A 27,908-nucleotide genomic window follows, 5' to 3' on the forward strand; every position below is an offset into this window, starting at 1 on the left:
TTATGTTCAAGCTGCCATTTTGACATATTCTTACAAAATATAATATTTTATTGCACTAAATTTCACTAAAAAAACATTCAAATACAATACAAAAAGGGGTACATTCATTCTCTATTAAAAATATACAAATTTAGCAAGATAAAAAAAGGTTATCTGTATTAAAAACTCAAATAACTTTATAAACACATTGCACCTTTTCGATCGTACGTACCACTGAATTATTTAATTATCCCCTAAACTCGATCCAATCCTTTTTGACACCTTTTTCTATTGTATATAAGTGCGAAAAAAAGACTGGGACGGTTTTAGGGTGGTAAAACGGATAAAAAAAGGCCGCGCGGCAATTGGCAGCTACGGTCGAAAAGGTGTATTAATGAATTAAGTAAAAACAACGAACAGTCCCAACAAAACAATATGCTGTGAGAGATGAGTATTGCTCAAAAGAAGAAATGAATAAATAATATATCAAAAATCAATCAATCAATCAATCAATCAATCAATCAATCAATCAATCAATCAATCAATCAATCAATCAATCAATCAATCAATCAATCAATCAATCAAATCAAATCAATCAATCAATCATGGCTTGAAGATCATACAAAACTTCCAGCAGACAAGCAGACGACCATGCTTGAGTGGGGCAACTATGGGAACAAAATGCGCCATCTTTGTTTGTAAGCTCCGTCAAGCCCTTCCATGGCGACGTCTCGATTTCACGTTTATGTCTTGATAACACTTCGCGTGTTTTGCTAATCGTTTGTGGTAGCAAATTGGTTTTATCGATTCGTTCGGCCATAATGAGCCGGGCACGAAGGAAAGGTCCAAGAACCCATACCCATTCCTGAAAGGCAAAAAGTTCATGAAATGTTTTTGGGCGGTATGCTTAACGTAAGGCTATAATTCGGATAAGTGCTGCGGTGAAGCCACTTTTTCTTGGCGCGTTTGATTGTTAAGGGAACTTTTGGATTGTTATAGATAAGTACGGTAAAATACAAAAACTTTTTGGGTGTTTCCTCATTATACATTACGACATGAATCATATGAATACAGTACTTACAGGTCCGTTATGATAATTGAAACCTTTGGCTTTCTTTGGATCAGCGTTGTCCAAATGATTCTCATAATCTCCGTCATAATTCCAATCACTAGCATAAAAAAGAAACTAGTTACTCAGTGCTAATTTCCTACTCTTGTCTCCTGAATAGACGGGGGGAGTCCGAATAAGCAGGGGGTATAAAAACTTTCTAAATTCTATTAATTGGGGGGGGGGGGTGGAATAAGAGGGGGAGGGGGTAATTTGAAGACAGGAATTTTTAATTGATATCAATTTCAACAACAAAAAAGAAACTTGAACATAATAAAATGAAAAAGTAAAATAAGAACCAATACTAACAAAACTACACTGTAATAAAATATTAAATTATTTAAATTTAATTAGCAGGGGGGGGTCTTAATAAGAGCGGTGGGATGGATTTTTTTCTCTTACCAATTAGCGGGGGGGGGGCGTCTATTCGAGAGACAAGAGTATAGGCTTCCAGCATCCGACTAGTATGTTTTGTGGTTAAAGCAAGGTTTCATCGGAGACGGAAAATGCATTTTACACAGTAAATTACGACTTATTTTTGAGATTTTGGTGAATTATGCAGAATTCTGGGACGGAAAAAGCCTCTTCGTATACTTCGCTGAGACGGAATAAATTTTAAGACTGTATAAAGGATACGAATCGACCTCAAAAATCATGACCGTTGATGAGGTTAAGAATAGTTGACGTAATTTGAATTTAAATTTTAATGATGCAACACAAGGTCTTTGCACCACGAAATATTATGAGCGTATTATCAGCTTTTTTGATGCTTACTTCTGGCTGCCATATATAAATTAAAATTTTTGTTTTTAAATAAGAGTGATATCGTTTGCTTACTCATCAATTTTAATTTACAACCTTTTTGATATTGAATTGACACGGATGTGGAGTAAGATTGGTCAGAAAGAGGAAAAGAAAACCATTTTTGCTTATATCAGCATAATATAACAATAGGCAGACGATGTCCTTATATGAAATATGTGTCTGATATGAAACGGGTACACTTATGTAAAAATAAAACCTTTAAATAAAGCCTGGGACACACGAGGACGTTGTAAAATGAAACTTACTCTGGATCTAACGTTCTTAAACCAAGAGGACCAAGTAAATGTTGTTCAATCGATTCCAAGGCTTTCCATGCATGTTGTGCGTCAAACATCCCCGGTGCCTGTAGATGAAAAGAATAATACTTTTCTTAATTTGTTCTTAGGATTTGGTCGAAACTTAGTCTTAAGTTCAATAAAATTGTTCTAATAAAAAAGTTTGTATACAGGGTAACAATTTTGCTATTCAATTACTTATTTCGTAGTTAAAATTTTTCGGAAATCTTTCTTCCCTCTTCCAGTAGCCTGAAGACACCAAGACAACCGTCATTGCAACATTGATAATATTGTAGCTCGTCCCTTCAGAAGCGGACACTCGAAGTAAGCGACCTACCGTTGCGGCCGTTTAGGGTATGTTTCTCAGACATCCCAAAGTGCACTAGTATCGAACTACGAAAAGTGCATTGCAGCGGTGTAAAAAGTGAAAACTGACTCGGACCATTTTTGCCTTAAAATGGACAAAAAATTTCAAGAAAACACGAGTCGATTTTTCACCCAAATTTACGTAAAATTTGGGTAAATTTCTCCGCAATGTAAAGGTATGATTTCAAAGGCCTATTTTTGGGCTGCACATACGTCAGTTTTTCAAACCGAGAGGGGACACTCTAAAAAAATCTATGACTTACGACACACATGGCAATCGGATAGTTCGGTCTTAACTGGTGGTCCAAATAATCGTGATTTGAACCTAAAGTGTCTTTGTAAATGTTCCGTTTGTGAATGTTCGGGAAAGTTGAGTCGTCCCCGATGAAAAAATTCACGTCAAAGTTCTCTTGGATCTTCGATTCCCATTCCGAGTACGAAACTGTCTTTGCGTCACCTGGTAAAAATAAAGATACTTTCAACCCAGCTGGCAAACAACGTTGTTTTAACGTTAGTCTGATGTTCACAACGTCCATATAACGTCAGATGAACGTTTATATGACGTTGTGTGCCAGTTGGGCAGAAAGTACTGTCCCTGTAAAAAAAAAGAATTATCAAAATTGGTTTTTTCGCGTCCTATATTGTTTTATTCGCGAGGTTAAAACGAAAGTGTACCTTCTTTCGAAGTAAATCTGATTGTGTCATGAGGGTATTTCCCTTCTCCATGTAGTTGAACTAACCAATGCAACGTAGATTTGCACAAACCAATTATCTCCACCGGACTGCCACATCTGAAAATATTAAGAAAGAAGGAAAACTCCTTTAAAGTAGACTCGAGTCGTTTATAATGTGTGTAAGTAGTATAGGCGTTTTATGATATTACGATTATTTTTACGTGATTTAGTTTGTATAAACTAAAATTTGTTCCCTCCATTACTTTTTGCTTTATTTCTACTATGTCTGCATTATTTTTCTTTACATGCGATGTAAGTGCTACGAAGAAAACTCAGAACTATCCTTTAAAACTATTTAGGCATTTCCCAGAAGCTCTGGCTATTTCCGTAGTGAAGATCAAGAAAATTTCAGGAGATAGAGGAGAGCTGTCTAATTAAATATCCACCATTTCTCTTTAAAGTGTTCTCGTGCACTTATAGTTTGATTCGCAAACCTCTATAGATATATCTCCTATATAGGTTTGCTTAATAGTGTACGGCTTGCCTTCCCGCTATGGTGGCTCTTATGGTGGCCGATTTTACCTTTTTTGGCGAGTTACTACGGAAAGGGACGAGTTTTATATGGCGAGTTAGAAAATAATAAAAATAAAAAAAGAGAAAAAGTCACAAAAATATGTTGTCTTCACTTTAACTTTATATAACAGTAAGAGAGTCTGGATAAAAAGTGTTATGAAAAAGTGTAAAACAGTGTAATGAAAAGCCTAGTTATTTGAGTTCTATAAACATCAGCTTTCTGACTTCAATATTACATTTTACAGGAAGTCAGAGAAAAAATCAAAACAAAGAATCCTCTAAACTCTGTTCTAAAAAAATAACTTAAGAAATGAAAAAATCCTCTTGCATCCGTATAATAGTATTGAATAAGGTTCTTTTCTCTTGTTGAGGAAAAGAAACTATAAAAAAACTGAAAGAAGAAACCATTCTAAAATGGGTTTTGAGATCAGAGAAAGTTTGTACCTTGAAACCATTAAAATGAAAAAAATATTATACAAAATTTATTAAGTTTCCTTCCAATTTAAAGATGTATCACCAAGACATCTAAGAACTATCAACTGAAATCATATCCTCTAATATTTGAGCCTGACTGAGTCTGTCGGGTGTGCGAAAAGCCAAAACAAAAACTCAATCTCTCCAAAGTTCTCAAAACCGACAAAAATATGAGAAATATTCCATCACAGCTGCACGGTTTATGCTTTGCGGAATGATATACCAACAAGGCCAAACTAGAGGTATAAACTCTTGTCCAGAGTCAGTTTTCAATGGCTAAAACTTGAGAAAAAACTTGCAAAAAAATTGACTTTTTAAACTCTTTTAAAGTAGCTTTGAAAACTTAAGAAATCTTCCAGAAAACCAAAGAATCTTGCTCTGTAACAAAGAACAAAGTAAATTTGACATACCTGTTGCTTTATTGTAGGCTCCAAAGTGACAATACTTGTTGAAACTTGAAAAAATTTCAAGATCTTGTAACCAAAACATCAGCCAAAATCAAAACAAACAAAAAATCTTAATTTGAATCATTGTTTCATGCCACTGAGACACAACTTTCCCTTAATGCATTCCATAGATACAACTGAACATAAATTTACACATACAAAGCTTTTAACTCTAAAATTATAACTTCCAAAAACCAAAATAAACTCCAAAAAAGAGAAATTCTCTACTTCGCTTCGGCAGCCATGTTGAATTCAAAATGTGAACAATCAAGCGAGCCTGTATCAAACTAACACGTGCATTTTTGATATCGGTATCAATAATGAAAATATTTGTTATTAGTTTGTTACAGGCTATCTAAAATCTAAACCGTAACGGGAAGAGTTCCTTCACAAATTCATCATCATAAGCACTCGCCAGCTAAAATAGCTTGTTCGCCGAAATTCGGCGAAAAGCGGCATATTCTGGGAAAGAGGATCTACCGAGTATTAAGCAGCCTCTATAAGAAACTTTTATCGCTAGAGGATGAGCAGAAGCCTAGTGCACTTAAGGATACGTTTTCAAGGCTTCCCAGTGGTGGAAGGGTTAAAATTAGCAAAGATGAAAAAACCTGCACTCTAAGGGTGTAAAAAGTAAAGTTCCGATTTCAAAGGCCTAATTTTGGGCCGTAAATTTGGTCGTTTTAAAAGCGATTGTCTACCTCGTCCCTGTGTAGCCTGGGCTTTATTTACGTTACTGATTGACACCAGAGAATATTATCTAGCGCTATCAGTAAGCATCAAAAAGCTGGTAATACGCATGGAACGAGGTTGAGCGATTATTTGCTCTCCGCAGGGTGTCTTACAACTTAATTTTCCATTTGGAAAGAAAAACAGAAAAAATCACGTAGTATTTACCTAGGTGTAGCAGGTACTCCTTTATTTTTTGCAATCTCTGAGCCACCCATCTTGTCCATCCAGGTTCCACAATTGTGTTCGCTACCTCCTCTAACGAAACCTAATTCATCAACACTGACCTCTACAAAGAAGCCTTGATCGCTCATATCACGGTCGAGTTGGATGCCCGCGTTGCGTTCCTTGAAGGAAATACCGTTATAATGTCGGGTAAGGATTTCGTGGATGGTTTGATGAAGTGGTTCTTTCTATGGAGAAAAGAGAATTTATTTGATTGGTTTTAAGGCAAGTTTAGGAAGGTAGCGCAGTCGGTAGAGCATTCGCCTTACAGTCTAAGGATTATGGGTTCGATCCCCGGTCACCACCAACTCAGCGAATGAGTAGCTTAGATTGGGTAATCTGATCTAGGCGGTAAGTTACTCTAAGTTGAGAGTAAGTATGGCGCTTCACAACACATTTGATTTCCCAGGTTTAGATAGAAAATAGGAAGCGTGATAGAATCCCTCACTAGCACATGGGAAACGGGGAGAATAACTTACTCACCTTAGGGTTGTTAATAAGTGGTTCACTATCATCTGTCGGGTACATGCGCAATACAGTCGCATTCAGCAATCCCACTCCTTCGTCCACCATCTTACAATACTCTTGAACGGCTTGCAACCAAAACCACGTGGCATCTCTTGCATTGAAGCGAGCGCTCGTTCCGCTTGCAAGGAGATTAGGAGCCAGACCATGACGAACGCAGCCAGCGTAAGCGAGAATCAAAGTTCTAAAAAGGAATCGAGAAATAGATGCTTGAAGAATTGAAAAATTGGAACCCCTCGCTCTTAATCCAAACGAAATGAAACTCCTTGAAGAGGATATAAAGCCAGCCTTCCCAGTATTGAAAATCATAGGCTAAAGAACAGGTTTCACTTTTCTACAAGAGCAGGAAGCTCAATTTTAACCAAAATCTTAAAAGAAGTCAATAGACAATTCTAGCTTCATATCTCAGCATCCGTAACATGATAGCCTTTTAGGAGGGGCGAATTATGTTGTATTGCCATTGAACTAGCCGTAGAAATGAGTCCCTATAAGAAGAAATCAAGCTCGAGAGAAGAGATAATTATTTTTGCGAGGTCTGTTTTTAATAAATTTTTCATTTCCTTCCTGCTCGGAGTGCTCTCGAGCTTTTGTATTTGCACTTTTGAAGACGGTGGACAAATTTTTTTTATTCTTACGAATATCAAACTCGCAAAAAATCTCCATGATCAGATATTTGGCTTAACATATCCGATTAATTGCCAAAAATTAGCGTTTGCAGGGCTATTTTTGACTAATTTTTAACTGAAAAATTAAATCTCGCGAAATTCAATTACATTTAAGTATAAAGAATATAAAGACAGTTTTATACCTAGCTACATCGAAACGGCCAGTGATGAGCATCAATCCACGGAGTGCAATAAAAGTATCTCTACCCCAGCACCTCATAAACCCTGTGGAGAAGTGCGGTAAGCCAGCAGCAAGGGTTACAGTCAATTCTTTTTGGTTGATCTTCTCCACAGAGGGTAAACGTGCTGATTTTACTTCACCACAGAGCTGGACGGATGCCATGGAAAGGTGCTTGGTAAATGTGGCACCATCTTGAACAAACCTAAAAGAATAAATTGAAAATGCTGAAATACATGCTTTTTTTATAAGAATAATTTTATAAGTAAACGAGGCTGAAACTTCACCAAAACTTAAGAAAAAACTAAGAACATCGTGAGAACACTTAAAATCTGAAAGAACTAGAAACATCCCAGAATGCATAGTGTCCTCCCCCCCTTTATAAAGGGGGGAAACCAATTTTCCAATTTTGAATGACTGAGGGGGGACAGTGAAAATTTGAATAGTAAAGGGGGGGAAAAAAAAGAGGGGGGAAAACATCAGTAGTTGGCAAATTTGGTGGGGGGAAGTGTGAAATCACTTCAATTTTATCTCAGCAACCAAGGTCAGTCCACATGATATCATGTGATTAGATCATGATTGAAAAATTAACCAATTTTCGTTCTATTTTGTCTAGTATTCCTTTTGCAGCAAAATTTTACGTTTGTGTCAGGTTGAAATTTGAGAAATTTATACGGGTATATGGGGGATCTGATATTTTCAGAATTTTCTGGGGGGAAAGCAAAAAAGAGGGGGGAAACTAAAAAACTGAAAAGTCACAGGGGGAAAAAAAAGAGGGGGGAGATTTAAAAAAATCAAGAATTTAGTGGGGGGAACAAACCCTGGAGGACACTATGATGAGCCAAAATTCACTCGTTCTTAAAAAAAAGGCAGAAGTACGAAAAAGGACTGTCCTACAGTCTAGAACTTTGTCACATCCACCTTGAGGGAGGAAAATTTGGTTGATTGTAAGGTACTGGCTAATGGCAGTTCAAATATGGCCATATAATTTTGATATACGATGAGCACATTACATCACTTTCTTTTTTTATTGTACTTTTGAAATTTACGCCATTTTCTACCATTCTTATCTTCCAGTGTCACAGAAAAAATTGTTAAAAGTGTCTAGGAGCCCAAAACAAAAGTTTTATCTTCTAATCCAAATTTTCAGACTTTAAGACTTTAAGATTTTAGACTTTTTTTTGTGAGGAGACCTATTAAAGTTGTTGATCAAAAACCCGAGTTCCGAGTTTTGGTCATCGAGTTTATAAGAAAGAAATTTTTTCAGATTTTAAGGCTGATAAGGGAATCAATACAACCTGGTAAACTCTAGCTTAGTCTCCTCACGATTTAAGGTTCAGTAAGTGTTTTGATTTTCATCTTGAAAAAAAGTTTAGGCATGTGTAGTGTGTTACGATGACTTCAAAATAACTGGGCACCAAAAATGCCTTAATGAACTCGAAACTCGAAACTCGAAACTCGAAACTCGAAACTCGAAACTCCAACCCAGTCCATGCAACTTTTAGCAAAGGAGTTACACGTTTTTTTATAAGGAACCTTAACTTGGCTCCAAGCCTATGAAGTTCCTTATTTTTCCAGAGAATTTCAGCCTCCATGTTCCTTGTTTACTTAGCTGCTAAGATTGGATTTGCCAAGTATGTAACTTATGTAAAAAGTATAACAATGGGCTACAATACAGAAAAAGACGTTTATCAAGTGTTGTTTCGCCAATATTTTGTCAACTTTTTGTTTAAAATTTTGCAAAAGTTTAAGTTTAACTGTCTGTTCCTTACAAATTCTTTTATTTTTTTAAAAACGTGTAATTGTTATCTTCAATGACAATGATCTCAGTAATCTTTCAATTAACTATGATTGCAAAATAACTGGGCACCAAGAAACGCCCCTGTGAATTCGAACCTAGTCCCCCTATCCGTACAACTTTTTGAAACAATAGGTTAGGGTAATTGATATCTCACCTTGACAACAAGCTCAGTGATCTTTCAATACACAAAGAGTGTACACCTCTCACAATGACTTCAAAATAACTGGGCACCAAAAAACGTGGTAATACGCTCATATGATCAAATATGTTTTCAAACCACAGTCCCAAAGGCTTCGTTCCTTCATGATGTTTCAGACGGTTCGCCGTATAGCCGAGTAGCCAGTCACCTTCTCTTAAGTTGGAGCATATCGGATGTCCGAGATCATTATCTTCAGCCACTTTAGATAATACGGACATGATACCTTAAATAAAAGTACACACTTGTTAAATGATCGATATTTCATTACAGCAGAAGACTCAATTAAGCTATGACCATTGAGTTTAAAGCCCGAAGGGCTAGAGTAGAATCTCTAACCTTTCCCAGGCAAGAAAAAATGAACCCACTTATTTCCCATCCAGAACGCGCCCAGTAAGCGCCGTAATCATGACAACGGATTGTATCTAGCGGTTCCTTTGTTTTTGAGGACTGCGTTTTTTGAAATCTAGCGATAGATTTTACTTTCAATCAGGCGCTTGCAAAAAAAACACTCGCGGGCGTTCTGGATGGGAAATAAGAAGAAATGTCCCATCCAGGAGTCTCGAGTCCAGTCCTTCGGGCTTGGAAGTCAATGGCTATGATCTAATAAGCCTCAGAAAAAATTAAAAAAATTAAAAAAAATTTCAGATCAGAACGTGAAATTTTCCGTTTAAAAACTTTTTCACCAACATTGAATAGTTCTACCATTAGGGTAACACTTTCAAAAAAACTCTGGTCAAAGATTTTTTTTGGCCAGGAGCTAGAAGTATAGTCCAGGGTATATAATCTATCATTGGCTTCAGCACATTCTTATACCATAGATTTATAAAGCCCAAAGGGCTAGATGTCGTGCTGTGGCTGAAAACTGTGCCTAGGTCACGTGACATTACAATAGAATTTCAGCGCTTGACCAATAAGAAGCTTCGCGGGTTTTCGAAAACAATAGCAGCAATATTCTTTGCGATATAAACTTTTTTTTGCTTGGAAGAGCTTAAAGCACGACATCTAACCCTTCGAGCTTTACAGAAATCTGTGTCTTATACCTTGCAGTCCACAATAGACTATATCACCATGTCCTGGAATATTATACACTCCTCCACCGAATCCATCATCACCCTCCTCCTGTGAGCTTCTATACAATACTTTGTTTAAATCTACTAAAGAGAGCTTGCTCACAATTTCTTTAACATCCGTGATGGAGTTTTTTCCTTCTCCACCATCAATGAGGAGTTTTGAGTTAGAGTCCTGGAAATCAGGGAGTGTGTTGATGGTAGCTCTGTGAAAATAAAAAAAGATGAATCGAAATAAGCTTGAGTTTATCGACCCTGTGATATTAATATTGGAAGTTTATCGTGGCTTGGACCACGAGATTTACGTTTGGGTATGTTTCGAGAGATTCTTCCCCCATTATCGGAAAATGTGGAGGATATTCGAGAGATACATGTTTTTTTTGTTTTTTTAAGAAACACACTTTTAAGAAACACGAGGCTCAGAATGCCAAAAAATTAAGAAACATCTAAGAAAGATGCTGAGGCTGAGAATGAGAAAATAACACTTTTTTATTCTGTTTTTTAAGAACCTTCCAATCAAGGCAAAGTTCCAGAAAAATCTGGAAAAATACTTACATAACAGTTAGAAACACTTGAGAAAGTCAGAAAATCAATATAGAAGATAGGAAAGTACCGTAGATTAGTCTATAGACTAATGTATTATCGACATGCGTCCTTTAAGCTTGACAAAGTTTAGAAACATGTAAGAAACATTTAAGGATCAAAAGGCCGATTTCTTAAGAAACATTGAGGCTGCTTGGTAAAACTAGTTTCTTAAAAAACAAACGTGCAATTTACCTTACACATATGGTACCCCATGTTACTGCACCCAGGGGGGGGGGTCAGTGTACTAGAAAGCGGCATGTATGTGTACTACAAGGTATTTTTCAAAACTTGACACCCACCCACCCCTGAAGTACACCATACTACATGGAAAAGTCCCAAAACCACCCCATTCCCCCCATTTACTACCGGGCACTACCTAGAAAAATCCGGGAAATAAAGAAACTCTTTTCCGAAAATCGGAAAATCGGGTAAACACTTTTCCGAAAATCGGGAAATCGGGAAAACTTTTTTTCGGAAAATCAGGGAATCGGGAAATCGGGAAAACTTTTTTCCAAAAATCGGAAAAACAGGAAAATTGTTCTCAAAAATCCAAAATGCGTGAGAAATCAAACTTTTCAAAAATTAAGCGATACCATGTGGAAATGCACGAGTCTCACACCCAATGCGTGAGAGTTGGCACCAATGTTGAATGTTTGAATTCAAATGTTCGAATGTTTACATTGACTCGATAAACCTTCATTTCAGTGGGATCTAGTAGTAGAATTTTTGTTTCCACACTTTTAACATCGATTTTGGACCCAACACCCCTATTTTGGTACACAGGTAGTAAAAATCAAATTCGATTTTGGACCCAACACCCCAATTATAGTACACAGGTAGTACATGACAAATTTTTTTCTCAAACACCCACCCACCCCAGGATACATGCCACCTTCTGGTACACTGACCCCCTGCTGCACCTTGTAAGGAAATAATACTTGATAATTGGGTAATCAGAAGGTCTTAGTACAAATAGTTTAGAAAACATCCTCCTTGCCCGATGATGGGGGAAGAATCTCTCGAAACGTACCAAACGTAAAGCTCGTGGTCCAAGCCACGATAGACTTCCAATATAAGAAAAGATGACATGGATTTAAGCTTAATTCAATTATATGAATAGTCTATCTAAAAGTGATAATCGCCCGGCCCAATGTCCAGATGTCTCAAGACCGTAGTCACTTGCATTTTTTGAACAAAGCTCTTGAAGGGGGTACCGAAATATATATTTTTAGACCCCCTTATCGAAAGATCGGCAATTGAAAACCCAAAGATGGCGCCCCTCATCACTTCAAATACTCAAAATTCTGCTGGCTGGTTCACCTTGAGGTGTGGATTCGAATAAGGAGTTTCTGATAAGTGGCCTTGGCACAAATACTAGGTCATTTGTTTAGAATCTTAAAAATACCTGAGACAGTTGATAGAATCACGGGCGGACAACTTTCCGGATACTTTGAAAATAACAACGGAACCAGGGAAGAAATTGCGGAACAGTATTTCACTTCCACGATCGGTCTTCTGAAGTGTACATAACTAAAAAAAGCATTGATAATTACAATACACAGGTGTATTTCTGATTGGTTCGAATTTATTAATAATAATAATATTATTAAATTTGAGTTGTAAACCAAGTAACATGGGAATGAATTCACGTGAACTTTTTCGAGTAATCACATGTTTCGACTGCACTGCTATAATTTTGCAACCCGTGTAATAGTAACTCTGAAAGCACCAAAAGAACTGGGTGGAAAATGAAACCGATTATTTCTTATCGAAAATTCTTAAGACTTTACTTTCTTTTAACTGGAAAAGATTGTCGAACTAGAGGAGAAGTTTAAAAATAGCTATAAGCTTCAGAAAAAGTTGTAGGTTGCACACCCAGTAGCGTGCCGGGTCGATCAAAACTCGGGCAAACTGGGGAGGATTTATGCCCTTTTAAATAAAGTGGTCAGGAGTTATAGTCTTAAGTCTAGGAGTCGGTATTTTGGCAAATTAAAATCGTGTATACACGGTATGCCGAGTTTGAAGGGTTACTGTAAGAGTACTTACGTTAGATGAATTCAATTGAATATTTTTCTGTGAATAAACAACAACATTTTCGTTTCCATTGATAAAGTCTTTGTGTCTGACAAATTCTTTGATAGTCTCCTTCTCCAAGATTTGTCCTTCGAATAAAATCTCTTCAAGATGCCCTGGCCGTGGAAAAGATAGAGAAAAAAGCGTTATTTTCATGCTTGATACACATTATATCACTAATATCAGTCTGTTCCTCTAAAGAATCCTGCATTGTAACACGCATGCGTAATTTGTCGTTCTTTTAACCATATGTAGTTAATTCCTGTCATAAACAAAGAGGGATGAATTCGTAGGGGTGGACGTAGACTAGCAAACTAGTCTGTTAATTAATCATGTCAGAGGGCGGGAACAAAAAGGCGGCGGGCGTTTGCTAGAATAGGAGCTGCGTAGGAGAGCGAGCAAAAGTTGGTGAGAGGCTGCTGATTAACAGACTAGAACATTCTGCCACGGCTTCATTTTGGAAGTTGTGAGAACGGAGGAGTGCTTTCCTAAATTTTGGAGGGAGAAAAGCCGACAGACCACTTTGTTTTGAATTTTGGGTGGTAAAAGGATGAGCCACTTTTCAAGTTTTGAAACTTTTACATCTTAGTTGTTTTTGTTATTCATACATTCTTAGAAGGTAAGTATTTGCAATTTAGCTTCAGTTTTCTACAATCATCAAAAGTGTACAAGGATTATTCCGTTTTCCCTATGCAGGTTGGTGGCTTTTTGCTAGCCTCTTTCATTCAAGGTAAGAAATATTTTTTCTATTTTGGCTCCACCTACGACTGCACCTTACTTTTGCTTTTTTATTTTAGTACTTACAGACTACTTGTTAAGGAACTTGATTACTCTAGTCTCATTTTAGCTAAGTGAACCCCTCCAACACCCTTTTTTATGAATACAACAGTAGCACTAACCAGGTAGGAACTCTGCTCAAAAGTACCCAGCAATATAACCTTTTTGGAAAGATTTTGACATTATTTTTAGAATAATAACATCATAATAATCAATAAATCTGACACTTTTAATATCTCACGATAACCTAAAACAGGTTTTCAAGCCGTACCAAAAATTTTAGTCAACATAATATGTAGTTGACTAAAGTTTTTGGTAAACGGTTTGAAAACCATTTTTAGGTTATCGTGAGAGTAAACAGCATTTCCTGGTTAGTTTAAAGAAACTCCAAAGATTCTCCCTCTCATCACTCTCAATGTCATTACTGCCAGGCTGCTGTCTGACAGGCCGACCCTCTTCAACAGACTCACTGCTACAAAAAACAACCTGTCCTGACTGTCAGCATGTAGCGTACCAGCCAAGCACAGGAAAATTACACGTACGCGTAGAAAATTAAATAGATAGACCTTTTGCTAGTTAAGATGTCATGTAATTTGTGAAAAATTGAAATTTGCAGAATTTAGTGCTGTGATAAGATAGCTCTGATAGAAAATCCAGAATTTATATGGTGACAGAAAAGTTTTTGGGCACAAGTATTCATAATTTTAGAAAAATGCAGTATTTTTATCGTGAGAAGAGAATTATTGTAAATTCTGACATTTTTCTATAGATTGTGGCTATGTGCTGAAGAATTCTCGTCACACCAAAAAAACTGAAAAATTAACCTTACACTTTAAGATTTATGGCTAATTTTTTTAAGAGTTTTCTTGCCACACTGATCTTACAATCTAATATTATAATTATGTAAATTAAAGTTTTCACCGTAATATAAATTCTGACAAATTTTCATCTACATACAACTATAATTTTTGGGGAAATCCCACTTGTTCGACAGTTATTAGTTCGACACCCATTTGCTCGACAACCACTTGTTCGACACTCTTTTCTCAAACAACTGGTCTGTCGAACAACTATATAGATTGTCGAACAAGTGGATTGTCAATCAACTGGGTTGTCGATCATTTTGGCACCCATTTGTTCCACAACCCACTTGTTCGACATCCAATTTGACAAGAATTTGTTGAACAAGTGAGCTGTGGAAAAAATGGGTTGTTGAACATGTGACATATATATCACCCATTTTTCTGTAAATTGTAAGTATCTGTGTACTATAATGTATATAATTAACTTCACACTTGAAGATTTATGGCTAAATTTTCTTGCCACACTAATCTGGCAATTCAAAAATATGTAAATGTTTTAAGTGATAGTACTACAGTACATTTGAGAAATTTTTGTTGCCAAACTTAGGAGAATAATTAATTTTCTCCATAAATTCTGCGAAATCTCCCTCTACGTAGGTATAAGTTTTGGAAACATTACTAGAATTGAGTAAAACATAAGCTTTGTGAAAAAATTTAATCATTTTTAAATGTTGTACAGTTGTAAGAAGACTTTAAATATTTCATTATTTGAAAGAAAATGTTTTTTGGAGAAATTTAATTGTCAGTGCTGCTTTATTTCTACTCAAAACTGTGTAATTTTATCATAGGGATAGATACGGTACGTATTCAACTCAAAACAAAGGGTTAACCAGGTAGATATTCACAAAAGTTTATTGCACTTCCAATACGTACGACATGGTGTCAGTGTCGTGTAGTAGTCTCTGGTAGTCCAACAACCATATATTTTTGATAAAGAACCCTTGACTTGTGAGTCCTGGAAAATTAAAAAGTCTTATGTTTGAATGTCAGTAAATAATTCAATAATTGTTAGGGTATTGTACCTGGGTTATCCCTTTGATTACTACATGTAAACCTAGGAAAAAGAAAGCTGAAATGAAAAAAAAACTCACAGTCCATAGTGTTTGCAATCTGAATACTCCATTCCTAAAATTGAATGAGTTATGAATAGGAAAAGATAACAAGTCAACAAGTTCTGATAACTGATGTTACAAGGACAAGATTTTCCATCTTCTCTTACCTCTCAAATCAAAACAAAAAAACAACTAAAAATAAGCCAAAGAATTTTGCATGAACCAGAGAACCATGAAGAAAAGCCACATATACACAAAGAAGAGACTCATCAAACAAGAAACAAAACATCTTTTCAAATAAAGATTTCCACTAGAAGTCAGCCATTTTTCTTCCGATCACTCACTCCTCAAAAATCAAAACAACACGATCTGCGACTTTAACGGAAGTTTTCATTTCTCATTTCACGAATTTCTCAAAGTTCATTCATTTCTACAACGCCGAAATCTGGCGTTGTAAGATTGGGGCTTCAGCTTAGCCGTTTTTTCCTTCCTGGGGTTTCGCTCCAGTCGGGCTTTCAGCCCTTGCCGCCGACAAAATTTCTTCCTACGCTTACCTAACTCCTACGCTCACTTTTCCCGCGTGATACCGTACCAGCCCGACTGGCGTGCCAGTCTAGGGTGGACGGTGGAATTTGTCATTCTTTTTGTCTATTCTTTTTTTCTAACCGGGTCGGGGTTGTGGGCGTTGAAATTTTGTCGTTTTTTTATGAAATTTTTCGTTCTTTTTGTCTATTTTTATTAGATGTAGGATTCTTTATATAAACCCCCTCTGTAGTTAGTTTACCTGTCTATATATGGGACCAATTCAAAAAACACCCTTCTTGAAGATTTTTACAAAAGCATTGCGGAAATCGTTTTCGAAGTGTTGTTGTCAAGATACTTATCAAAATTGATAACGGTCTCTTTGTAAAACATACTAAACTAGCCGTCCCGGCGTCGTCCGAGACGACTTCTTACCCCTTTTAATACGCTCGCTTCGCTCGCTTTTCTATTTTTCAGAAACTTGTAGGGATTTGTATACAAATGTACTTATTTTGTGAGAAGAAATGTTCTTAAATTTAGGCCTTTTTCATAAAAATTGATGTTTAAAATTTTTAAGGGGACACTAAAATTAATGCACATTAAAAAATATGGTGAAAGTATTTTTAGTTGAATTTTGATTTTTCTTCTCCTTATTAAATTGTATAAATTTGTCATAATTTCTTTTGTTGAAAACCTTCAAACAATAATGTTCTTGACTCGCTAAAAATAATGCTCATGCAAATATTGGTGAAAATTGAGTTAAAAATTTCTCGCGAGAAATCGGTCATACTTTAAACGTGCTTTTTTTGGGGTTTTTGGGAGAGGAAAGACTATTATTTTCCTCACGCAAGGATGAAGATAAAAAACAAATAGAAATTCAAATTCAGTATTAGAGGTACTTGGCAACACCGATCACTCCAAAGACCACAGTGCTTTACGGTGGAATATAAAGAGTGCCTTTTTTCAATACCTCTTAACAGAGTCAACAATTATTTAACAATTAAACTCAATGCGTAAGTAAAAGCGTTTTCATTTTGCTATCTCAATAGAACAAAAAATAGCAAACATTGATTAAAATTTCATAATTGAATTGGGAATAAGTCATCAACTTTTCTCATATTGTCAAGTCCATTAAATTGAAATGTTTTTATCAGAGTATCAAATAGAAGGGAAATGTCATCGGAGCTTTATTAATCTCAAGGGTAATCATAAATATGATGTCTTTTTGAAAACTCAAATTTTATCTTCGACGTATTCCCATGTGAATCAAAATTATTTCATAACCGACATAAACTTTTTTTTAAAAAACTATAAATTATGCTGATAGTGCTATTGCACAGTCAGTTGTGTTTCTCCATCAAGGAGAAATGTGCTCTCTTGAATGGAAGTGCACTTGGCGAATAGAATTGAATATACAATCAAAAAGGCGCGAAAAAAATTGCCGTGTATTTAAAAATCGCTAGCGAAAAAGCCTCATGCGAGAATGGGAGAGTTCCGACTTAAGCGTATTATAATATAGATGTGTAAAAGTCGTTTGAAGATATTATTAACGAGACCCCAATAATTTGATGTTAAATCTGGAGAAGATTTTGTTTCCAGTTTATGGACTGTACTGTACGAAAGACAAGTTTCAAATGCTATAAACTCGAGTCCAATCGTCTTTCGTGTAACTTTTAGAGCAAAAAGCTTAACAGTTATATCAAAATCCTTGTGCAATCATTGCTGAGTCCATATAAACATATAACGGGAAATATTATTTGTTTCTTAACCTGTCCCTAGGAATGGGGATTAACTTTCTCGAGAAAATCGGCTGCTCCGACGATTAATAAAAAGTTCCAGACTCAAAAATTTGTTTCAGTGAAAATTGAAAATCGGGCTTGCCACATTTTGGCCATTGCAATATTGCACATTTTTTCAAAATAATCAGAAAAAAACTAAATGAGCCAATTCCGAGAAAAGCTGTTAGTTCGGTTTGTTTGTTAGGCGGATTAACAAACGAACAAACGAACGAACGAACGTTCGAATGCAAAAACATAAAAAAAATTCACCTTCTATTTTAAGTGGTGGGAAATCACCATGCATTTTCCGCCCAATTTTTGGATATTGATCTTCAGCTGGTCGTGAGAAACAACAATGTCCGACAATAATTATACTTTGGTGATTTCGCGGACAGTGTCGAGTTACTGCTACCACGTCTTTCGTCATTTGGTCAACGAAAATCTGAACAGAAAGTTGGTAAGAAACTCGATAAAAGTGCTTCTAAGAGCTCACACACCAAAGGATTCGTGTTTTAGTACATGATTTTTTTTCTACGTCACTGCAATAATCAAATTTTTATGTTTGGATACTTTTTTACGAATTGAAATTAAAGTTTTAAAATATAATAACAATAAGTTTAAATCAGAATTTTAGTAAACTCTTATAATTTAGACTTTTTACGACCTGGGTTTCCATAATCAGGATAAAATTTCCGTTCCAACGGTATATAACAACCCCATTCTTCTCGTGGGTTAAGCAAAAACGCTTCTAACTCGAGATATTTAATTCTGCTCAGGGGGGGGAGGTATGCAGGTGGTACTAGACATCATGATGACTAAGTGCAAAATTGAAAATTTGAGAGTACACCCACGACCCTTAACAGTTAGTACCCAAAAGTACTGAGTCCATTTGACTGCTGGTAGGTTGACACCACCCCCACTCGCACTACTAAGTGCATTTGAGTAACACAAGGTACTAACTGTAAATTCCAAAAATCAAATATGACCCGCCACGATAACAACCGTCATGATGTCTGGGTTCAACTGCATGACCCCCCCCCTGTTCTGATCCCCGACTAATTATAATTACCTCCTCAAAACCATTTGCTTTCATGTCAGTGTGGATGGCATTTAATGTTTGTCTGGCGTTGATGAGACCTTCACCAAGGAATATGGAACCATCACTCTTTTGGTCACACCATGTCTGGTATAAACGATTCTCTTCAACAACATGTATCTAAAAAAGGTAGAAAAAGACGGATTTGATCATAAAGAAATAATAGGAACTTGTGTGGAAATGTTCAGAAAAAAACAATGTGAAGTTTCGAAGAATTTGTGATAACGCAAAGACCAAACCGAAAATCTTCTGGTCACATGTGCAAAACAAGATGAAATTTTCTAGTACAGTTTCATCATTACTTGAATCACCAAATGTCAAAACATCGTTAAAGCATGAAGATCACGAAAAAGACTATCCTTCAACGGCAGTTCTGCAGTGTATTCGCAAAAGAAGCAGTAGGTAAGCTTCCTAAAGTTGAAAATACAACTGATTTATCCATCGGTGATGGTACAGAATCAATTGAAAGAGCTCAACCATAATAAGTCATTCGGTCCAGACGAAATACACCCTAGGATACTAGCGGAAGTCTCTACCCTTGGCTGTAATTATGAACAAATCCTAAGTTGAAGGCTCATTACCACAAGATTGGAAGGTGGCACATGTCACACCTATCTACAAAAACAAGGGACCTCAGAATTTGGCAGTCAATTATCGACCTGTTAGTTTGACATCTGCAAATGTTACGTTATAATAATAATAATAATAATAATAATAAAAAAAAGTTTCAGCCAAGTTACAAAGAAGGGAAAACCGGAGTAAGTCATCTCCGGCTGAGAAATGCGCGCTAACTCCAACATCATATTTCGGAATACCATGGGTTTTTCACAGATATCATATATAAAACACTAGATTGGACCTCTCCGTCTTTTCTCTTGGGTGCCTAATAAACGGGGGAGGGGGGTTAGAAAACTTTCCAAATTTCTGATCTAATCACTTACATAGTGAGGTACGAGGTCATCATAACCACGAGTGCTCCCTGTTGCGAAACTACCAGCAGCTACCAATGCACAACTTGGCAAGAAGTCGAATATCGAACGTTTCTAAAAGAAGAAAACAAAGTGATTTGTACGGTTTTCTCCCATTAATTCAAACTCCAATGGGGAAATCTTGTTTGTTTGAATTACCAAATTTGAATTGTAGAAAGCATTTTAAAAGGGCTTCAATTATCAACTTATAGAAAGATCTTAATAACAGAACTTCGAACTAGCAAGTATCCATTGTATATATTTTAGGAATACTCAGTAACGGTAACCTTTCCGATAATCGAACCCTTCAGCTGAATTTGATTAAAAGAAGAGGCGAAATCATCTAGATGTCAAAGGACCTGAATAATCGTTGCGACGACTATAGGGATATAGGACCAATAACATCATTCGTTTAAAAAAAATGGCTTAAGTTCAACAGGTCTTCGGCCGCTAAATCGTAAAAATATGTAAAATTAGGTCTGCGTCCACTGACGGAAAAATAATTGGCGGTACGGCACTTAAGGCCCTTGTATTTGCACAAAACGCAGGGAAGCTGACCATTTTTGATTTGAAAATGTTTAATAAAATGCACCAAAAGGATAAATTTTCTCAAATTTGTTTAAATTTGCATTTTAAGGGTCCAGTTTTGAGACCCTAAATTCTGTCTTGCACCATACGGTAATTTTGAGATCTAGTACAAGAGTGAAAACGCTACAGTATATACCTTCATCAAGGACTCGTTATCGTGTGTAATGTCCATAAACAAGGCTGGAGCAACTGAGGGTTTCAATGGGCGTTTGTTTGGTAACATGAAAGAACCAGTGGGCGGACCACCATAACGGTGAATGTGACGCCCTAAATCATGGGGTGAGAATGCACCCATGTTTTCTAAAAAATAATTTCAAATATTTAAAAAACGTAATTTAAAATATTTCAAAATGATAAAAATTCTCATTGAGTATGACGCATAATAAAATGTAGGCTGGCAGTAGTATAAGTATGGATCTTAAATTTCAGGGATAATCGACTCCCCCTCCAATATACTTCCCTACTTTGATGAAACATGAAGCTGCTTGAAGGGTCAAACCGCTTTAAAAGAACAATTAGAACAAGATTTTTCAACACGAACTTTGAACACTATATAATTAGGCTTTTCCAGAAATAGTCCTTGATCCCTGTTGAGGATATCGGTCATCCAGGGGGTTCAATGCTATTTGGATATACAGGGGGTAGGAGAGAATAGCCAGGGGGTGCAACACAAAGTGTAAAGATATCCTCAAATCTCCTATCCACTTGGACGCATGGGGTGATTTTTCAGGTCGCATATCCAGGGTTTTTTTATTTTTAAGCCAGAAATTCAGAGGGCAGTGGAACACGAAAAATGATGGAAAAGCCTAATACCTCTGATCATGGAGTTGATGCCAAGTCGATTGACAAAGATGTTATCCGTTTTCTCGTCACCAGTAAACAGCTCAGCAATCACGAAGAGGTCTGGACGAACTTTGCGGGCACAATCCAACAGGTACTATAATGAAATTAAGGAGACAGGCATATACTCTCCGATACGTAGCAGACAGGTATCTGGATCAATCTAGACTGTAATTGTGTATAATCAGTGTAATACAGTAATGTGGATATGTTATATGATGATATGATAATTATTACGGCTACGGGATAACATCAGTTTGTGTGGAAATTTTTTTCAGTTTTTCGTCAGCCAACGAAAGTTTATTTGCTCACAATTTTTATACCACTCAGCTAATGGAAAACCCGTGTACAGTTTTTTCTTTTTTTTCCTGGGGACATTTTCCTCGCCTAATTTCAAAAAGGAGAAAAATACTGATTAAAATATATTATGCAGCTAATGAATGTTTTGTAAATTGTAAAAACCATCTCAAATATTTGGTACAAATAATCCATACCTCTGCTACATGTAAAGGTGTATTGTGACAATTATCCAATCGAACACCGTGGAATATTCTAAAATTATAAGATAACAAGTGGAATAGTGTTACCAGTGGCTGCTTAAGGTTTACAATTCACTGGTCTAAAAATTCGCCTCGGCACCTTAAGTACATATTCACGCTAACCAATACACTGGACTTGATAAAAATTCATCGGCCTACAGTCTAAAAATCACCACAGTTAACTTTTCATTGTTCAGCCCACCAAAAACAAAGCAAAACCCCTGACTATCGATGTTTTCAGGACATCATATAGTAATCTAGGACTTGTTTTAATCTGTTTAGAAGTTTTTCGATCGTTTCATGAGGATCAACGGTCAACTTATTAATGAACTGAACGGGAAAAAGAACCGGAATTCGAACTGGAAACCCCCTGCTTTGAGCGGCTGAAACCTCACATCACTCAGCCATCGCTGAACCGGGAATCCCTAGTTTGAAGGTCTTTTAAACCATACAATCATCACTCCACTGTCAAAAGTAATAACAACTTCGTGAAGAGAACTTCGGTCAGCTTCAGTCAGTTATCGTGAAGATAGCTCCAGGGAAATTGATAATAAGAAAATTAATTCCGTAAAAAAAGTAATTGCCCAAAAGAAAGAACAATATTGCTGAAGTAAGGTTATTCGTCTGAGACGGAAAACGGATTTTACACAGCATATTGAAATGTTGGTGAATTAAGCAGAACTTTGAGAAAAGCCTTACTATACTTCACTGAAACTAAAATTCGTCTGAAACGGACGAACTTTTGACACTGGAAGAAAGCGTACCTTGCCATCTGTTCGGTGTATTGTTTCATGTATTCCCAAAGGAACGGAACGTCGTCCGGGGAATCACCATACCGCAGCTTAATGGAATCACCCCAAGCAAACAGTTCTCTGCATAGAAATACATGGGAATCTTCACCCACGAAACCTTTCAAGATATCACCTCCAGCAACCCAGCCGTTGTGCGCCATTATGAGATTAGCATTCGAAGGAGATTCTACAAGTTCTTCGTCAGCCGTGAGATTAGCATCTTTGAATGGATAACAGAAATATCTGCAAATAGGTAAATACAGAACTCAGTAAAGGTCTACGAGACGTAGTAGTGTCCTTGTTTTTTAACTAGCCTGCAGGAGGTTCAAGTTTGTGACGGTGAAAACATTCGAGTTATAGAGGCTCGAGTAATGGAGACTCCACTGTATCCACATTCCCAACTGGCACACGACGTTGTTTTAACGTTCATCTAACGTTATATGGACGTTGTGAACGTTATATAAACGTTAAAACAACGTTGTGTGCCAGCTGGGTTATCGAAAGTCTCATCTTAATTGATTAGAAGTACCTTCTCGAAGTTATAGGTATTAAGGGCGTTACGCAGTAATACAGTATATTCTCAACAACTCGAAAACGTACGGTGAGCAGAAATTTGTTTCGAGATATGGAGTAAGGTTTAAAAAGCATTATCATTAACTGAAAGGATGAGAAAATTTGTTCGAGTTGAGGAGATGCTTGAGTTATAAAGGTTCGAGTTAAAGTGGCTCACATAGCGTCAGCCTGGGTTTAGGTCCAAGGCAAAAATTAAGTCCCCCCTGAGTTACAAGTCCCCTCAAAGATTTTATGAATTTTTTAGTAGCCCCCAGGACTTTTGACCCTAGACACTTTAAAAAAATTGATCCATTAAAAAAGGTTTTTCCAATATAAATTGCGTTCAGTTCTAAGTTTAAGATAAAATATTTCGAAAATTTTTCAGATTCATGAGAATTTGAGTAATTGAAGCCAACTATTAAGCTGAATTATTTTAGCCCCCACGTTAAGTGATGAGATTTTAGCTCCCCCCAAGTACATAGGTGCCCCCAAAAAATTGGTGTACTTCCAGCCCCCTCCTTTTTTGGAAAAAATTTAGGGTGTAACCTCCCAACCAGCAGGGGGGCTGACACTATGCCTCAACTGTAGTTTTAGGTATCAGGAAAACGAGCAAATAAAGTAAAAATAAATGGACACTCACCTGACAGCAATGGAGTGCTCTTCAGTCACAGCACCATATTTCGGACCGTTTAAATCGAGGAAGTGATACCGTATATGACCGAGTGTGCTCTCGGTGACTTTACTAATGACAAAATCCCTGAAATCGCGTTTGTTCTGGTTTAGTTTTTCCAGGTATGTCTTTAGAGAACTAAAAGGAGAATTATGAAAGTCGAGAATAATGGTTCTTTTAAATATCAGACGAGACCTACAAAAACAAAGTCTAAAGATAAGCAAAACGTGGCTAACTTTTTCTCCTGTCCATCACTACTAGCTGACATGTTGCAGCATCAGATTATCTGATAGGTTTCCCAGCGATAGATAAATGGACGGGCAAAGTCGATATTTTATATGCATAGCCCAGTAATGTAGGGACTTTTAGGCAGTCTTTCAATTATTTTTACGAAAAAAGTTCGACGGCCAGCCCCAGCTCGGCTAATAATGAACTGAATGGAACATTGGAAGGAACTGAGATTCGAACCAAAAACCCCTGGTTTGTAACGTTGATGGCTTTGACTACTCGACCATCGTTCCTTAATATGATATAGACCCTTATTCGAATAAAAATTTAATTCCCCCTTGAAAATCGAATTAGAGAGCATCAGCTGATATACATGAGTCCGACGTTCCAAAAATTTACCGAGATTATTCAACTAAATGCATAATAAGAGTGACCTTACCTAACATCAGCAAAGCTTGCTAATGCGTCGGAGAGATCGATCGTGGATCCAAGTCGTTTATATTCAGAATCTTGAATAATGTCAAAATTTGGTGGAGTTATCTTTCCACCACCCTATGAGAAAGAATTTAAAATAAACAAAATCGCTCCAAAACAAAAAGTATCGTGACTACCTTCGGAAGGCCCTGCCAGGCTGGGCTGGTTGAAGGCACCCTTTGTCCCAAGTCCCAGCGCCGCGCACAGCGAAGTGCACGACAGATCTCCGAGAGTGTAAATGACGGGGCCTCACAGTAACAGACCTTGCGGTCGATCGAGCGACTCCTGTCCCAACATTATTAACACATGGATCAGGGATGGATACCTTGTATTTCTTTGATTCACCAGCTTTTTCAACGCCATTCGCCAGCTTTGTCAACCGTTGTATTTTGACTCAGTTTTGACGGCTAATAAAAGTTTCAGATTGGTTTATCATGTTTTTTTTTTTTTTAGTTTTGATAAAAACCCTCAATTGATCTCTAACTACTTGACTGGATAAGGCTAACCGTATAAAAGAAGCATGTCCAGGTTAAGAGCTGACTAGTCTACCATCTTGTTTTCAATTCTCTGGTCGTTACAGTACCATTCGAATGTTTTGATATTCGAACGTTCGAAAATCTACGGCAAAATAGAAAACAAAATGGTGGACTAATCGTCTTCAAAACTGGATACACTTCCACGGAAAATCTTTGGGTAGTTAGCCTATCTAAACTGTAAAGGATTATAAATAATATATGTGATCACGTCCAGTTTGATACATACAAAGGATAAGCTCAATATCTTTCGAAAACAAACGAAATAAGTTCGCAAAATCTATATAAGTAAGTCTACGACCCAAAGGCTCCTCTTTCGATAGCTGTCTACCCGAAGGTAAGGGAGGGCGCCACTCTTTCTCTCTGGATTGCTCTACCTACCCTTCATCCTTCTCTTAATTGCTGAGCATCAAGCTGAGAGTCATCAAGTACCATTTTTAAGAAATCTTTAGTATGACCCGACCAGGGTTTGATCCCACGACCTTACGCATCGTAGCTGGATGCTCTACGTTCAAGCTACGGTCGCTATATACCTTATGCAATTGTTTTTCCTTTTCAAATTGTTTCAAAACTTCTTTAATGTCAACCATGTAGAATTCTTCAAGACGTAAATCCAATAGTTTCTTCCTGAAGTGAAAATATAAAAAATACATTCAATCAGAAGGAATTGACAGAAATAGAATTCGATCTGATCGCCTGACCAACCAAAGATACAAAAAAAATTTCACATTCCACAGTCAGTCTTAAAACAGGGATTCTTCCAACCACTTTTTTATGTCCGTATACCGGCCAAAATACTAATATCTAAGATTGGGTTTTTGAAACTCAATCTAAAATATATAAATGAGATTTTTTCTAGCGAAATTAACCTTTTTTGTTGTTTATGAGCAACAATAACTACTTATTATCTACATATTCGTGAGTTTTTGGGAGCTTTGCCCTCATCAATGTACAGCTTTGATGAACAAGTTCCCTTTCAGGCATTACAAATTCAATCTAAGTTTACGAAAACGGCCCCAGCTTGTGCTGTGCTTAGAAAAATCCCTGAAACTAGAAGCTCAAAGCAAAGTGTTTCCCTTTCGATATATAAATTTGAGATTCACATTTTACTTCACAAAGAAAATTCAGTCCGTTTTTTTTTTCCAGCACCAACTTAAAATCTTTATAAATTAAAAAGTGTTAAAAACAGTCAGAGTATATTTACCTAGCCAAAACAAACGGCCTCACTTACCTTAAAATCTTTTCCAGTGATTCCAAATGAGATTGTTCTGAAATGAAATTGGGTAATCCTTCACCCTTCCACTGATTGTCAATAATCTCTTTGTTGAAATACCATAATAAGCGATCTACCAGAAAGGCTGGTCGCAAATGAGGTGTGTTCACCAGATTGTAGGATGCTTCTGGATGCTCTGTAATCCATTTGCAATCGTTGGCAACATGATTCCAAACTACATCAACTATAAAACGGAGAAAATGTAAGTTTAGAAACTAAAAAATACAGCTTCCAGTGGATACTATCTTAGGGTTTGAGTAAATAGAATCATAAGTAGATTTGTAATGCATGGCATGAAAATATTTCGGGGATAATGTTCCCTTCAACAAAATTCCATTGCATTGGGACTTGATTTTTTTTGTGGAATTCTCTCAAAATCTGCACATCTGTAAATAATCAACGGATCAAATTTCTTTTGTTTTTGTAAGTTTTTTTTATATATTTATTGAATTTTTTGCTAAATTTAAAGTTACGATTATTACAATACAAAAATACACAGTAATACACACAAACCATCAGATAGACTCACCTATTGAAAACATATTCCACGATTTATGTAGATTCAAGACAAAAGCTTCCAAATTGGATTCGGTGAAATCATCTCCGTACCGTGGATCCAATCTGTGGTGATCACGGATAGAATAACTGGAATTTGATTCACCGAGTTCTTGAATAGGTGTGAAATGAATTGTATTGTAATTACATTCTCGTGCTACTTGGAGTCTACCTTTCCAACCAGCAAACTTACCAAGGCATTTGGTAAGAACAGTTTGCATGGTGACACTTTGGATATCTATAACATTGCCAGAATCAAAATACAAATCAGGCTGGACAATAAAGAATCCATTACAGCATCTTTCCTTGTTTTCAGATTCTAAATAAAATTTGAAAACACCGGCTCTTTTGATTTCTACTTGAGCATAACTGTCCGGGAATAAGATGTCATTATGATGACTTGTCCATTGGTAATTATGGAATGTTTCATGATTGTACTCTTCAGAAGCAGATACTGGATGATTGCAGTAAAATGTGGTAACTTTTGAATCGAGCACAGGATCTAGTAAAAAGTGCAGTGTCCAACCTGAAATAACATATATTTGATTATTGTGAGCTATCAAGGTGTTACTAAATCATCCTTTAACATATTCTTTCTATCAATTATCATTCCTAAGAAAAATGGCCAATTGTGGGTGAAAATGACGTCACATGGAATCAATCTATATACTAAAAAAGCCTTTTTTGAAAAAAATATTACACAAGTATGTAGCTGCACTTTATTGAGTGCATTTCCCCTTAACTTTATCCCCTTACAAAGAAGGTAAAAGGAAAATATCTGTAGTAATTTTCTTTGTAAAACTGGCAATTTGTAGTATTGAATGGATTGAAACATACCCTTTTTGACGATGTAAACATTGCAAGATATATCTTCATCCTTGACCAGTTGTAATGTTTGTATGTTCAAAAAACCCATACTCCACTTCTTTATTGTGAATCAAGCAAATAACATTTCTATTTTTATTTCTTATCTTTTTTTCAAATCAATCAAATTGTCTGAAAACTAAGAGCCAGATGTGATGTATAAATACATAATAAATAAAAG

General features: G+C 36.5%; 1 protein-coding gene across 1 annotated transcript; it reads right to left on the bottom strand.

Annotated features, from left to right (window-relative positions):
* LOC136806079 (glycogen debranching enzyme-like) lies at window positions 1–27,862 on the bottom strand. The gene is made up of 25 exons (XM_067062650.1): window positions 27,701–27,862; window positions 26,838–27,389; window positions 26,267–26,492; window positions 25,569–25,662; window positions 24,468–24,580; window positions 23,771–23,938; window positions 22,552–22,821; window positions 21,743–21,800; window positions 21,222–21,345; window positions 20,545–20,708; window positions 19,794–19,895; window positions 18,826–18,972; window positions 18,027–18,198; window positions 12,738–12,880; window positions 12,097–12,221; window positions 10,080–10,312; window positions 8,995–9,262; window positions 7,005–7,244; window positions 6,155–6,380; window positions 5,615–5,859; window positions 3,229–3,344; window positions 2,817–3,010; window positions 2,158–2,255; window positions 1,061–1,148; window positions 1–844 (listed from the first exon to the last, which is right to left on the bottom strand). Exons 1-25 carry the CDS (start codon window positions 27,777–27,779, stop codon window positions 575–577), a joined length of 4,515 nt encoding a protein of 1,504 aa, XP_066918751.1. The 5' UTR covers window positions 27,780–27,862; the 3' UTR covers window positions 1–574.
* Window positions 27,863–27,908: the final 46 nt, after the last annotated feature.

This window comes from Clytia hemisphaerica, unplaced genomic scaffold (assembly GCF_902728285.1).
Source record: "Clytia hemisphaerica strain Z4C2 unplaced genomic scaffold, Clytia hemisphaerica genome assembly, whole genome shotgun sequence".
Lineage (NCBI taxonomy): Eukaryota > Metazoa > Cnidaria > Hydrozoa > Leptothecata > Clytiidae > Clytia > Clytia hemisphaerica.

Excerpts from the sequence above, each read along its gene's own strand:
- LOC136806079 (XM_067062650.1), bottom strand. The coding sequence starts at position 27,779 with ATGGGTTTTTTGAACATACAAACATTACAACTGGTCAAGGATGAAGAT. Across the intron at positions 19,896-20,544 it reads ATAACGAGTCCTTGATGAAG|AAACGTTCGATATTCGACTT; the intron begins GTATATACTGTA and ends TTCTTCTTTTAG. Across the intron at positions 845-1,060 it reads TCAATTATCATAACGGACCT|GAATGGGTATGGGTTCTTGG; the intron begins GTAAGTACTGTA and ends TTTGCCTTTCAG.